The 12943-nt window shown below is 55.2% G+C and overlaps 1 protein-coding gene across 3 annotated transcripts in view; it reads right to left on the bottom strand.

Annotated features, from left to right (window-relative positions):
- SOGA1 (suppressor of glucose, autophagy associated 1) overlaps nucleotides 1-11847 on the bottom strand; it is a 66057-nt gene extending 54210 nt beyond the window's left edge. The window contains exon 1 of one of the 3 annotated variants that reach the window (XM_036229437.1): nucleotides 10806-11847. In XM_036229437.1, the coding sequence (XP_036085330.1) occupies nucleotides 10806-11480 (675 nt within the window). In that variant the 5' untranslated portion in view covers nucleotides 11481-11847. The remainder of the gene's footprint in view (nucleotides 1-10805) is intronic. The other 2 variants (XM_016148312.2, XM_016148311.2) reach the window with 2 other exon arrangements.
- Between the last annotated feature and the right edge of the window lie 1096 nt (nucleotides 11848-12943).

Genomic DNA, 12943 nt, shown 5'->3' with positions numbered 1-12943 from the left:
GTCTCACAGGCTTATTTGTGATACCAATTGCTTATTGATCTGTTTGCTTGTAGAAAGTTGGTCTCAACCAGTAGTATGTAAGCTTCAGGAGGGCAGAGCCCAGCATGGTGCCTGGCACACAAAGGATCAGCTCAATAAACAGCTACCAAATGAATAAATGGGTCCTAGGAGAGGAAGATTACCATCCTGTTCCACTCCCCTGCAGAAAACCCCTTTTGGTCAGTGCTGGTGTGTCTAAATTTAATTCTTTGGTTCTGTAAAGCTAATGCCCATGGAGGCTTCAGACTCTTGTGGTGGTCCTCAAATCCCAGCCCACCAACTCCCAGGCTGCATTCCTGCCAGATTCCAAACCTTACTCAATATATTACCTCCTCCCTAGGTTCTAAAGATCTGACCAGCTGATGGGCAAACAGAACCAGAAAGATGGACAGAGCTGAGGATCCAGAACCTTTGGTTTGTGGGACAGCAACCACCCCATGAAGGGACAGGAGTCTCTGCCTGGCCCGCCTTCTCCCACACTGCCCTGGCCACCACAGTCCCTCCCTTGGGCCAAAGCCCAGGCTGCCTGCCCATCTGCCACCCTGGCTCTGACATGGGCCACACAGCCCAGCCAGAAGGGCTGACCTGCAGGGTGGGCCAGCAGTGGCCACAGGGGCAGCATGCCAGGCCCCTGAGAAGTCAGGGCAGCCATCTGCTGTCCCTTCTGCCCATCCCCCAGGGTCTGTAAAGGCTCCAAATGAGATCATCGAACTGGGACCCAAAGGGGGCAGAAAGCTCTGCAAAGCTCCACTTCCTTCCCAGCTCAAAAGCAAAAACTCTAGGCATAGCAATAGAGCCAGGGGAACCCAAAGACTCCAACCGTTCACAGACAAGGACACTGAGGTCTAAAGAGGGACTGGGACATAGGCCTCAGGAGGGTCCAGAGTTAAGTAGGAAGAAACTCTGGGCTCCTGTCTCCCAGCACAGATCTCAGCCTGCCTTAGCCTCCTTGGTGGAAGCTGGGCTCTGGTTTTGGAAGAGTCAAGGTCAAAGGTCTGGGAGAAGGAGGGCCAGTGCTATTGCCACACAATGTTCCTATTCTAGCTAACACAGAGGCTGCCCCAGAGGGTCATGAGGGAACACAAGTGTCCTCAACTTGCATCTCCAAAATCAATAAATATGAGCAAGTTGCTTGCTGAGCTCCCCCTCTGCCAGCCACGTGACCGGCAGCACGGGTTATCTCAAGATATCTCAGGTGGCTTAGCCCCAACTGACTGATGAGGAACTGAGGTCAGAAAGGTCAACTATGGTGCCCAAGGTGTCACACTAAGTGGCACAATCAAGATGTGAGAATAGTTTGAGCTGTGATAAACTAGACAGTCTCTATAATGGGACGATAGTGACAATAATTATAGCTCATATATACAAGGGCTTACCATGTGTCAGACACTGGGCTGAGCTCTAAATCGAGGTCCATTATCTTGTGCTCAACAATAGCCCTTTTTTTTGGGGGGGGGGGGTTATTATTATATGCCCATTTTACAGATAAGCAAAGGGAGACTCAGGAAGATAAAGGCTCCACAGCCAATCAGGAATGCCGCCCCTGATCTGGCACAGCTGGGTGCTTGAGGCCACAGACATTCCCTCCGGTGGGAAGCTATGCGTGCATGCGCATGCGCGTACATATATTGGCTGAGAGCTGTCCCAACATCTGTGGCCACCAAGGCCGGGCCTAGCTTGTCACTGCCCCGTTTCAGGCCTCACCGGATAGAGCAGGGAGACATCTGCAGCCCTTGTTGCCTCTGGGGAGTGCTCACAGCAAGGGCGCCTGCGGGTGTCCCTACTTTCCTTTCTGTGTGGACAGGAAGGAAGGCAGCTTTGGATCCCAATGTGTTTAAAACATCCCCTAACCCGGCCTCTGGGCTGCAGCCAACTCTCTGGGCTGGGAGAGAACAGGGCTCAGAAGTCTTTGGGGAGGGAAAGTGAGGCTGGAAGGTTAAGGGAGTGGCCCTGGACCACACAGCCTGAGGCTCCAGCACACCCCATCATTGCACACAGCTGAGCCTTTGCTCCTGCGATTCCCCCTGGCAATCTGGAAAGAGCACCATGAGATCCCAGTCTGCCTCTTGCCTCTTGCAGGCTATGTGACCTGTGGCAAACCCCTTAACCTCTCTGAGTCTGTTTATACCTGTGTAAAAAGAAGGGGCTAAGTCTCAGTCTGGTAACATTCCTGTCCTAGTACAGAACACATGGAGGGAGGGGCTGACATAAAACTTGTAATTACCCAATTAATAACCTAATTACAGTAGAGATAAACACCCCAAAAGAACCTACAGGAAGCTCCTAGGTGTCTAACACAGAAGCCTGGCCTGGCGCTGAACGCACTAAGGTAGAGGAGGAAACCAAGGGCAGGAGGAGGGAAGCACAAGTGCGAAGGCCCCAGGGTGGGAACAGCACTGGAACAGAGGCCTCGGGTGCATGGAGCATGTGGGAGTTTGGGTAGAGTGGGGATGAGGTGAAGCTGAACGAGGCAGCATCACAGGAGCTGATCTGACACTTGGGCAGGGGCAGGGAGGGGCCCAGAGAGGAGAGGCTGATGCCACTGCCCCAGAAGATAACCCGATCTGGGGCAAAACCAGGGGAAAGATGTTCAGCTGGTCTAGCCCTGCTGCACAACCCCAAACTGGGTTTCCACTGGAGCCTGAGTGCTCTCTATAGCCCAGGCAATGAGAGATTATTCGCTTTGGTCTTAGAACGAGAGACCTCAAGGTGGCCCTCCATCAGCAAAGGGTTACAGGGCCTGCAGCACTGACATCAGCTGTTCAAAGACTGGGGTGGGAGGGAAAGGGGGGGACATGAGGGAGACCCATAATGCAATTCTGCTCTACGCGTACCCCCCAGGACCCTGCTCCATGCCAAGAACCACACCCAGAGCCAGGCACAACTTTGCCCAGGGCCCACTGGCAGTCAGACCTGAGCCTGATGATGAGTGATGAGGGCGGAGAGCCGTTGAGCCCTTACCATGAACTGGCCCCGTCTAATCCTTACATACCTGCGTTCTGATTTAATCCTCATAGCAACACTGTACAGAGAAGCATGCCCACTTTACACATAAGACAGGTTCATAAAGGGAAAGCTCAGAGGAAAAGGCAGAGCCAGGACTCAAGCCCAGGTCAGCTTGGCTGCAAACCATGGTGCCCTTAACCACCTTGGACACTGGAGATGGGAAGGGCCAGTTTGCTGCTCCCACCTTCTCTGACTCCCTGCCGCTCCTCAGGAAGGCCAGAATTATCTGCTAAGAATACAGACCTGTGGCTTCCAGTGAATGCCAGGATCAGTCTGGCCCAGAACACCCCAGTCTCTGGCTCTTTCCCCACCCCAGCTCCAAGTTCCTTCTGGCACCAGAGGGCAGAGAATGTGACTACAGATGAGGTCATGCCTATGGAGCCCTGGAGGAATGACCTTAGTAATAACCTTGGCTGCTGGTCAGGCCCCTGCCTGGAACTTAGTTGAGGCCCTCCCCTGGGGAACTCCCTTTGTCCAAGAGGCTACACAGAATGTGGGGCTCCCTTCCTTCCTCTGTGCCCAGGACTGTGCTGGACTGTCATATACCTGAATGCTAACCCTCCCAAGCGCCCTTCAAGAAAGGGATTCAATTCCCATTTTACAGACAGGAAGACTAATGCTTGATAAGGGGATTTGCACATGGAGATCATACTCAGGGAAGAGGTGACAAGACCTGGTGGGTGTCAGGCCCCGGGACCTGACCCCAACTGTGAAATTTGTCTGTGAAACCACACAGCCTTCCTTCCCTCTCATGTCGGGCCCCTGTGCCTTGTGCCCAGTGCTACAGACACATGGAAGGGGGGCCACTCCTAGCTTTGCTATAGGTCAATGTGGCCCCCTCACAGCAAGGTGTTCACAGTGCGTCAGCTCAGCTCGGCATTCAATGCCCTTCCCAAGCAGGCCCAACTCGCCTTCCCAGCTTCTCCCTCCTCATTGCCCTCACCCACCATTCCCTCCAGATCTTCTCGGTTAAGCCTGCAGCCCATCTGCAGATCCTGATAACTGCTTTTCATTCAATCACACGACAAATATTTATTGAGTCCCTACGATGTGTCAGGCACTGTTCCAGCAGTTAGGCACAGAGGCAGCCACTCAAGGCTAACTCCTCAGCTCTAATGCCTCCAATTCCAGGCCCCTTCTCTGCAAGCCCACATCTCCTCCACCTCCTCTGTCCTGGCCTCCTATTCATCCATTCCCGGGCAGAACAGGGCACCCTTTAGGGATGAGAGTGGCATGGCTCTCCACAGCCTCCTGCAAAGGGAGAGGGGGAGGAGTAAGGAGATGAAGGCAAGCAGGAAATCCCAAGGAGATTAAAAGGGAGTTGCCCCTGGGTAGTGTTTCTTCTGTGGGCAGGCCTGACAATTGCTCTATTTCACTCAGCCCACTGGGCCCAGGCCCAAGTGCTGGGTATCTGGGGCCTGAGGGCCTTTGGTACAGTTTCTTCCGACTTGGTAACCTACCGGTCCTCCTCCACCTCCCACCCAGCCCTGGCCAGGTTTCTAGGGCCCCCAGATCCAGGTTACAAAATCAAGCCCCCACCATACTTCTCACTGTTCCCAGCAGCCTTATGGAAGGAAGCCTTGTGGAGGAGCCAAAAAGAGTAGTTTGTACACATTAGCTCCAGGGAGACACAGACCAGGATTTCCTGTGTTTCTGTGTGGGTGAAATGTCACAGTTAGTGTGTGTATGTGTGTCAAGGCACCCAGGTTTGTGGGTCTCTGGCTCCCATTAGCAAATACTTCAGGCCTGATGTTTGAGTGTCCATGCTTATGTGTATATGGCTGGTGTCTGTATGAGTGTCTCTGGGGTGTGTGTCTGTGAGCCCTGGATCGGTGTGCAAAGGCCTCTGCTGCTCTCTTTGTGGAAGAAATGTGTGTGTGTGTGTGTAGGGGGGGTATCTTGGCTGTGAGCTTGTATCTGTGCCCACTTGGCAGGGCTGGATCTGTGGATTTCCGTGGATGCTAGCGCCTGTGCGGAATGAGTCTGCGTGGGTTTGTGTGTGTGCCTGCATATGTATGTATACTTCCGATTTGTCTGAGGCTGTGTTTCTCCAGACTGCGTGTCCATCTCTGGGACATGGCCAAGTGTGTCTGGGAGTATAAGATGTGTGTGTGAGGGTGCGGTTCTGAGTTGGGGGTCTCCTAGATAGTGTGAGTCCCTGTTGTGTCTGTTTGGTAATGTGTGGGTGTGATAAGACAGGAGGTTGTGTATCTGTGTGTTTGTGTATTTCTCTGAGCATGTCTCCTCTCTAATATGTCTGGGGGTGTGCTTCTGGAAGTATGTAACATAAGTGTGTAACTGGATATGTAATTGAGATGTTTGTGAGTGGTTGTGAATCTCTGAGTATAAGCTGTGAATATGTGTATGTGTGTTTGTGTGTGTAAGAGTGTGCCCAGGGACACAGGTCCAGCCCCTTTGCAAGGAATGCTGGGAGCCCTGGGAGCCATGGTTCCCCCAGGCCTCAGCAGCAGCTGCCTCACATTTTCCATCTTGCTAGAGCTGTCCCCTTCCCCCATGACAGACAGACTGCTGAGGATCCTTAAAGACCCAGAGCTCAGAGCAGCTTCTTCCACGTCACCTCTCAGTTGCCACAAGGAGGGCTGGGACTCAGGGTAGCGACCAGCCGGGAGCTTTGCTGACCACCCCTCTCCCCTACCCAGTGACAGACTGGAGCCCTCCCTCTAAGCTCCAAGGAGCTGAGAAGAGCTTCGCAACTTGCTGGGTACTGTGTCACACATCTGCCACAGAGCCTGGTACCCAAGAAACACTCAGAAAATATGTGTTGAATGAATTAATGAATGACTGCCTGGAGAAGCAGGTAAGGGAAAGGTAATGGCTCGAACAGGCATTGACATTTACTGTGTACTTGATCTATATCATCACACTGAAAAGGGTCCCTATGACCCTGGGGCAGGCATACTTAGCCCCTATTTTACAGAAGAAAAATCAGAGGCTCAGAAAGGCTGAGTGTTTCACCTAGTGTCATACAGCTTGTAACTGGCAAGCCAGGCAAGAACTCTATTCTGAAACTCAGAGAGTGGAAGAGCAATGGGGGACGGGGAGTTCTTCAGTGTTGTCTAATGAAGGTCTCAAGTATATCAGCTGTGCAATCTTGGGCACATTACAGAGCCTCTTGGTTTCCTCATCCGTCCAATGGGTCTGATATCAGAACACCCTATACAGGACTGCTATGAGGATTAAAGGGCTTACTTAACCCAGAGCTGGCACACTAGAAGTGATCAAAGTTGATAGCATTTGTGAGACAAGAGCCATAAAATTCCAGGGATTAGTGGTCTGGAGGTGCCCAGGTCAGCTCTAACATTCCAGCTCTCTGGGCCCCAGCCTAACTATTATCTAACCCTTAAGGCTAAATTGAAACCCCTAACACTTCCTCCAGGATCTCAGACCCCTGTTCCGGACACAGTTTTCATTGGTGTAGGTACATATTCACATATATCCATACATGCATGTCCCCCAACTGCACCTGCAGGCTCCAGATCCCAGGCCCCATTATATGTTATTCTTCACTTGTTCCCAGCCGATCTTAGCCTAGAGCCTGGCACACAATAGGATTCCTCTCACCAACCAATGTCCAAGATTAGACACACTGTTAGCAACCAAAAGCTCACTGCTCCAGTCCTACTGCATGCAGAAAGGACCTAGAGTTAAACCAACCAGGTTTGGAATCCTGGCTGTGTGACCTGGAGCCTCCATTTACTCAACTGTACAATGGCAAGTGGAGGTGGATTACAGGCTTCTTCTGGGCCCTTCTGGGCTGACATCTAGATTAGCAGCACTTCAAACACTCGCATCTAGAACCTCCAAGGAGGTGGGGAGGCCTTGCTTCATAGAGTCCACACAGCATGGAATGTGATCACACCTTTTTGCCCTGCCTGGAGCAGCTCCCAATTTATTAAGATCCTACAGCTAAGGGGGACCCACACTCCCAGTTCCCTCAAGAATGATGACATAGATATCCTGTCAGCTCACTGGCTAACGATACTTACAATTCCCCAAGAGATGAAGGATTTCGCTGCTTGCAAATGTTTTCTTTTCTATTCATACCTCCCTGATTCCTGACAACAATCCTATGAAGTTGCCCAGGCAGGTTCATCTTCATTATAAAGATGAGAAAAAAAAAAAGTAGCTCAGAGAAGCCAAGTGACTTGCTCATAGTCACACAGTAAATAACAGTCAGGTCTCAAAGTCAGGTCTTTGGGATCCAACTTTCAGATTCTTCCATACACACCCAGTGAGTTCCCAGCATGTCCTCATCACATGGTATGTGGGAGATGGTTAGTAGCGATGGACAGCTCAAAGACCTCAGACCACCAAGGCTTTGAAGGTCAAACATAATCAATTTGTCTGTTCTGCAGCTAAAGAGCTGCATCTTAGAATCCTGGAACCTCAAAAGTTAATAACCTTCAGACTTCCTTGGCTGGAAGGAACCCTAGAATAGGCAGCTCAACTGTAGCCACCAAATGAATCTCCCCCTGAATCCTCCTCGAGTAATCACAACCACCAACATTCTGTACAGTGTACAAGCTGCTTTCTACAAACCCTATGTCTATCTAAACATGAGGTCATCCAGCTTCTCTTTGAATAACTCAAGTGACAGTGAGCTCACTCCCTTCTCTGTGGCAACTCCTTCTCTTGTCTCATTGGGAAACAGCTGCCCATTTACACTTTCCCCACTTGGGCCCCAGAGCAGGCTTCATGCTACAGATCTGCCATCACCCGAGAGACTCTCTCCGGTTGACAATTCCCAGTGCCCCTCACCAGCTGGGGGTGAGCCTAGCGGGGCCCCATCAGATTCTATAACATTCAAACCAAGTAGCATAAGACCTGCAGAGAACACACTGGGGATCTGGAGTCCTTCTCCTGGTAACTCAGGTCTTGAATCTTAGAAGCAAAGTGGCCCAGAGGGACAGGAAACACGTCAAGAGTGTAACAACTCTTACTCCAAGCCCTGGCTGCCTGAGGAACCAGCTCTGGGACCTGGAGCAAGTCCTTACCCACTCTGGTCATGGTTTACCATCTGTAGAATGAACAAACCAACACCTCCTGTAATAGCCCCTACACTTACGGGCCATATGCAATCTCCAGATTTCACCTCACTTCTGTGAGGTTGGCAGCTGGATTAAAATGGAGAAGTTTGGGGACCAACCCAAATGTACACAGAGAGAACTGCACACTCTGGCCCTGCTCACCTCTCTCATCCAATTGCCGTCCTCTCTCTAGCCTGAGCACCGTTCCTCAAAATAAACTACTTCTTACAGCCTGGAATGTTCTTACTCCAGCTTCATATTCAGCTGGCTCCATCTCATCCTTCAGCCCTTGGCCTCTCTGAGCAGCCCCAGCCCCGATGTGCTCTTCTCACACTGTATCCTTCTCTGCCCTTATACGATTCATATTGTGATTTACTTAATGACTGTTTAATCCCAGTCTCCCCTACTAGACCCAAAACTCCATGAAAACAGACAGTCGTCCTTGTCCACGGCTGCATCCCCAGAGTTGCACTAGAGCCTGGTACACAGTAGGCACTGAACAAATTGCTGGTGAATGAATGAATGAATGAACGAGGGAGATGCTCGGGAGAAAAAGCCCAGCCTGCTTCATATGGGGAGGAGGATCTATTCTGCCCCCACAGAATCCACAAGAGAACATGAAAGGCATCCATGGAAATGTGTCACATACCACTTGAGAATAGCAGTGATGACAGCTACTCTCATCTGAGGCTCACTCCATGCCAGACGCTCTAGTGGTGTTTGCACACATTTTCTCATTTAATCCTTAAGGTTGGAAGATATGTGATGTGCCTTTTTACAATAAGGAAAACTGAGGTCCACAGACATGGAATAACTTGACCAAGATCACATTGGCAGGAAGCTATAGACCCCAAATCCAACAGTAGCCTGAGGCCTACGCACAAAGCCTGAAAGTGAATGAATGGTGGAAACTGAGGCTCAGCCCTGGGCTAGGCAGTTGGAGGTCCCCAGCCAAACTTTGGTATCTGGGAGACCTTGGGCTCAACCCCCAGCCTTCTGGGACTATGTTCTATCTTAAAAGTCATGGGTGAGTCAGATGGTCTCCAGAGTTCTACTTGGTGACTTCCTGGGATAGACAGGAATCCATGGGGGTAGGTGCACGAGGAGACTCTGAAGCAAAGCTCTATGGTCCATTTTCTCTACTCCAGGCAAACTGTGTGGGCAGGAGGTAGGAGTGAGGACCTCAGGGTCTAAGTTTAGAGCAGCTCAGGCAGGGGCTACAAGAAGTAGCTCAGAACACCAAGAGGGTAGCAACAGGCCTCCTTCTGCCTTGCCTCCTTCCTCCTTCCCACCCTCTACTTGTCTTCTTGCCACTGGCTTCTGAAGACTAAAGGAGCTAATTGAACCCCTGCTTGTCAACACTAAATGAGGCCTTTGGGAAGACTCACCCAGGGGTGGATTATCCTGATTGAAACAGGCCCTGTCCTTCTATTCTATAAGCATTTACTAAACACATGCTGGATAATAGATCCTGGGGAAATGGGGAGGGGGAGGCACAGTTGAGCAAGACTTCAAAACTTATAAGAGAGAAATGCATTTGGCCAAAAGAGCCATACTGCAAAGCTAAGTGTTGCTGGGCAGACATAAATCAGCAGAGTGCCGTTAACTCTCCGGCTCTCAGCCAGGGGCATGCTGGGTGTTGTGCCAGGACATCAACTGACAAAAGTAGGCAACATTTCAGCCTCTTCCAGAACCGTGCCCAGCCAGTGGCAGTAGATCAGAGCCTATGCAGCTTCCAGTCTGCTTGGCCAAGGTCGACACGCAAGGGCTAGGGTGTCCCTAAAGCTCCCACAGTGCCAGGTAGTGGGCAGATGGAGCCTGGCTTGCACCCAGTAGGTGCTCATGTCCACTAAACAGCTGAAGGCAAAAGATTCTCCTGGGGAAGCTCTCAGGTTCCCACATGCCCAGAGGGAATGCCCCTTTCAGATAGGCAGCTCCCTTCCTCTCACTGGGAACATGGGAAGGACATGGGCCAGGCCATGAGGGGCCAGTGGAGCCACTGTGTATACAGGGCCTGCCCCAGAGAGGGTAGAAGACAATATCCTGGGATTTAGGAAGCTGCCTCTGAACTGGTTCTCCCACGACATCATCCTCCCGGGCTGTGTAACCGTTAGACTGGGCGGAAGTGGACTCCAGCCAAAGGGATGTTCCCAGATGTCATGCTTTCAAACAGGACCCGCCCTGAAAGGCAGGCGGGGACAGGCCTGCGCCCAGGAGAGCCCTGAGTAAAGACTCAGGATGGTGTTCCTGTGTTTCCTTGGCACGGGCTGGCCGCAGGTCTCCCTGACAGCATGCACACCAGCACCTACCCCAGCAAGAAGCGCCATCGAGGCCTCGCCTCTGGCTTGGGAGTGGGGGTTCTGAGCAGCTGAAGGTGGAGGTCCAGCCCCTCACAGACTATCTACCCGGCCATCCCAAGTAACGCATCCACACGTCTTCCAAAGCAGTTTTCTCAAGCCCCCCTCCCCTTTCCAAATCAGGGCCCTTTGGCCAGTATCCTCATCCAGCTTCCACCTCAGAAGGTTTCCCAAAATAAAAAGGGAGGCGGGATGTGAGGGAGCCTTGGATAGACTTCGGGGTGGTCCCTGAGGATTTAGTCCCCTTTATCCAGCTTGTTCAATGTGGAAGCGGGCCGGCTGGTACCTCCACCCCGTGGGGCCGTGACAACCAGGCGCCTCCCGGGGCTTCCCTCCTCCCCATCAACGCCCCAACCTTGAGATAGTCGTTCTCCGAGCGCAGCTCCTCCAGCTCTCGCACGAAACCGCCGGGCCCGCAGTCCAGCATCTCCTCGGTGAGGTCGGAGAAGGCGAGTGAGGCACTGAGTGGCAGGCGGCTGCTGCCTCCCGACGACGCGGCCACCGACGGCTCGTCGGGGGAGGCGGGCGGCCGCAGAGGCTGCTGTGAGGGCGGCGCGGGCTGGGGTGGCTGCCCCGTGCGGGCCCCCGCCGGGCCCCCGGCCGCGGACTCGGCATCGCTGCTCAGCGCCAGCTCCAGGCCCAGCAGGCGCGCCTCCTCCGACGCGCAGTCCGACACTTCCGAGCTGCTGTCGGTGAGGCTGGGTGGCGGTGGAGGCGGTCGCGGCCCGGTGCCCGGGCGCGGGCGGCCCTTGGCACGGACCCCGGTGCGGACGCCCGCCACCCGTGTCCCTGCGCCCCGCGCTCCGGGAGCTACCGTGCGCCCCTTCTTGTCGGGCCGCGAGGAGGACGCGGCGCTGCAGGCAGCTGCGGCTCCCGGGCCTGGGCCACGGCGGCCCTTGGCCAGCGACCAGCCGGCCACGTCCTTGGGACGGGCTGGCGACGGCGCGCGGTGGCTCTTCTTCCTCTCTGGGGCGGGCGCAGGCGGGGGGCCGCAGCCCCGGGCCAGAGGCTCCCCCGCCGGCGCCTCCATCTCGGCCTCCCTCGGCCTCAGCGAGCGGCGCGCATGGCCCGGGCCCGCCCGGCCTCCGCGCCCCTGGGGAGGGTCCGGGCGCCTCTCTGGCCGCTCGGGCCGCGGCTGCTCTGGGCTCACCTCAGCCCCCGGGCTGCGCTGCCGCCCCGACCCCCGCCGCACTGTCTCTCCGCTGCTCTGAGCTCGGAGAGAGCGGCCCGCTCGCCTCCAGGCGCCCCGGCTCCGGCTCCGGCTCCGCCCGGCGCCCGCCCCCTCGGCCTCGCCGCGCCCCCGGAGCGCGCCCGGGCCCCGGCTGCCTACACTCCGATCGCTCCCTCGGGCTCCGAGTCCGGCTGCGGCCCGGGCCCCGGCTCCGCCTGGCGCGGCCCGCCCCCCGCGCAGCCCCGCCAGCTCCCCGCCCCGCCGCCTGGGCTCGGGGGCGCGCGGCTCCGCGAACAAAAGGCGGACGCGGCGGGAGCGGCAGGGAGGGACACAGGCAGCGAGCGAGGGAGGGATCTGCGAGGCAACAGCGACCCCCTCGAGGGTCAGGCAGGCCGGGGCTGCCGCGGCCCGGGCTCCCTCTTCGGCCGCTCCGCCGTTGTCCCCTCCCCTGCCGGCCTGGGGAAGGCACCCGGCGGGCCCCCCCCTTCGCCCAGCGTCTCGGCAGGGGCCCCGCGAGCGGCGAGAGTGGGGACTCCCAAGCAGAGGCCGGGCGGACCTCAGAACGCAGGAGCCAGCATCCATATACACACTCGGTACCTCTCCCCTCGCCGCTCTGCGGAGCGTGCGCGAACTCCGCCCCCTTAACGGTGCAAAGCAAGACCAATTACCCCATTTTACAGATGCGTAAACTGAAGCCTAGGGAAGACTCGCGACTAGCCCAAGGTCAATGGCAGAGCCGGAATGAAACCCAAACATCACACTTCAAGGACGTGCTCAGGTCTTCTGCCTCGGCTCCCCTGTCACAGGCGTAGGCACCATGGAGCCCTGGGTGCATGCCTGGCCCTGCACGCTTTGACCCGCATCCTCCCTCCTCCCCGACCCCGGTTTCAGGCTTCGCACGGCTAAAACGGAGGCGACCCGTTATGGGGTGTCAGACCAGCTGTATTTTGGGAGTAGATTCTGGCCTCGGTGGGGGCCGGCACGGGCTGGAGACGGTTGCATTGAGCCTCACACGTTCCCTCCCAAGAGCGACTGCGGATGACTCGGGAGTCCTGGACCTGGGGTGGCGGGGGAGGGGGTCGCTTTTTTCCTTCTAGGGCTGTCTCTACGGCTGTTGATTTCCCTCTGTCTGTCACACCTCCCCCACTCCTCTCTGCTACTCCCTGTCGCTGAGCCACCGCTAGGCAGAGCCAGATTAAGTCCTTTGGCTGCTCCTCCAGCGGACACTCACCCTTAGGTGACACCTACTTTGCCACAGGAGAGCCTGGGGAGCAGCAAGGTCTCGGTGGGGAGGGTTTCTGGGGTTGGGTGGGCCAGGCAGG

Source organism: Rousettus aegyptiacus, unplaced genomic scaffold (genome assembly GCF_014176215.1).
Source record: "Rousettus aegyptiacus isolate mRouAeg1 unplaced genomic scaffold, mRouAeg1.p scaffold_m13_p_12, whole genome shotgun sequence".
NCBI classification, from domain to species: domain Eukaryota; kingdom Metazoa; phylum Chordata; class Mammalia; order Chiroptera; family Pteropodidae; genus Rousettus; species Rousettus aegyptiacus.
Note: the sequence above shows the minus strand (reverse complement) of the source record. Positions and strands in the feature narration are given on the sequence as shown.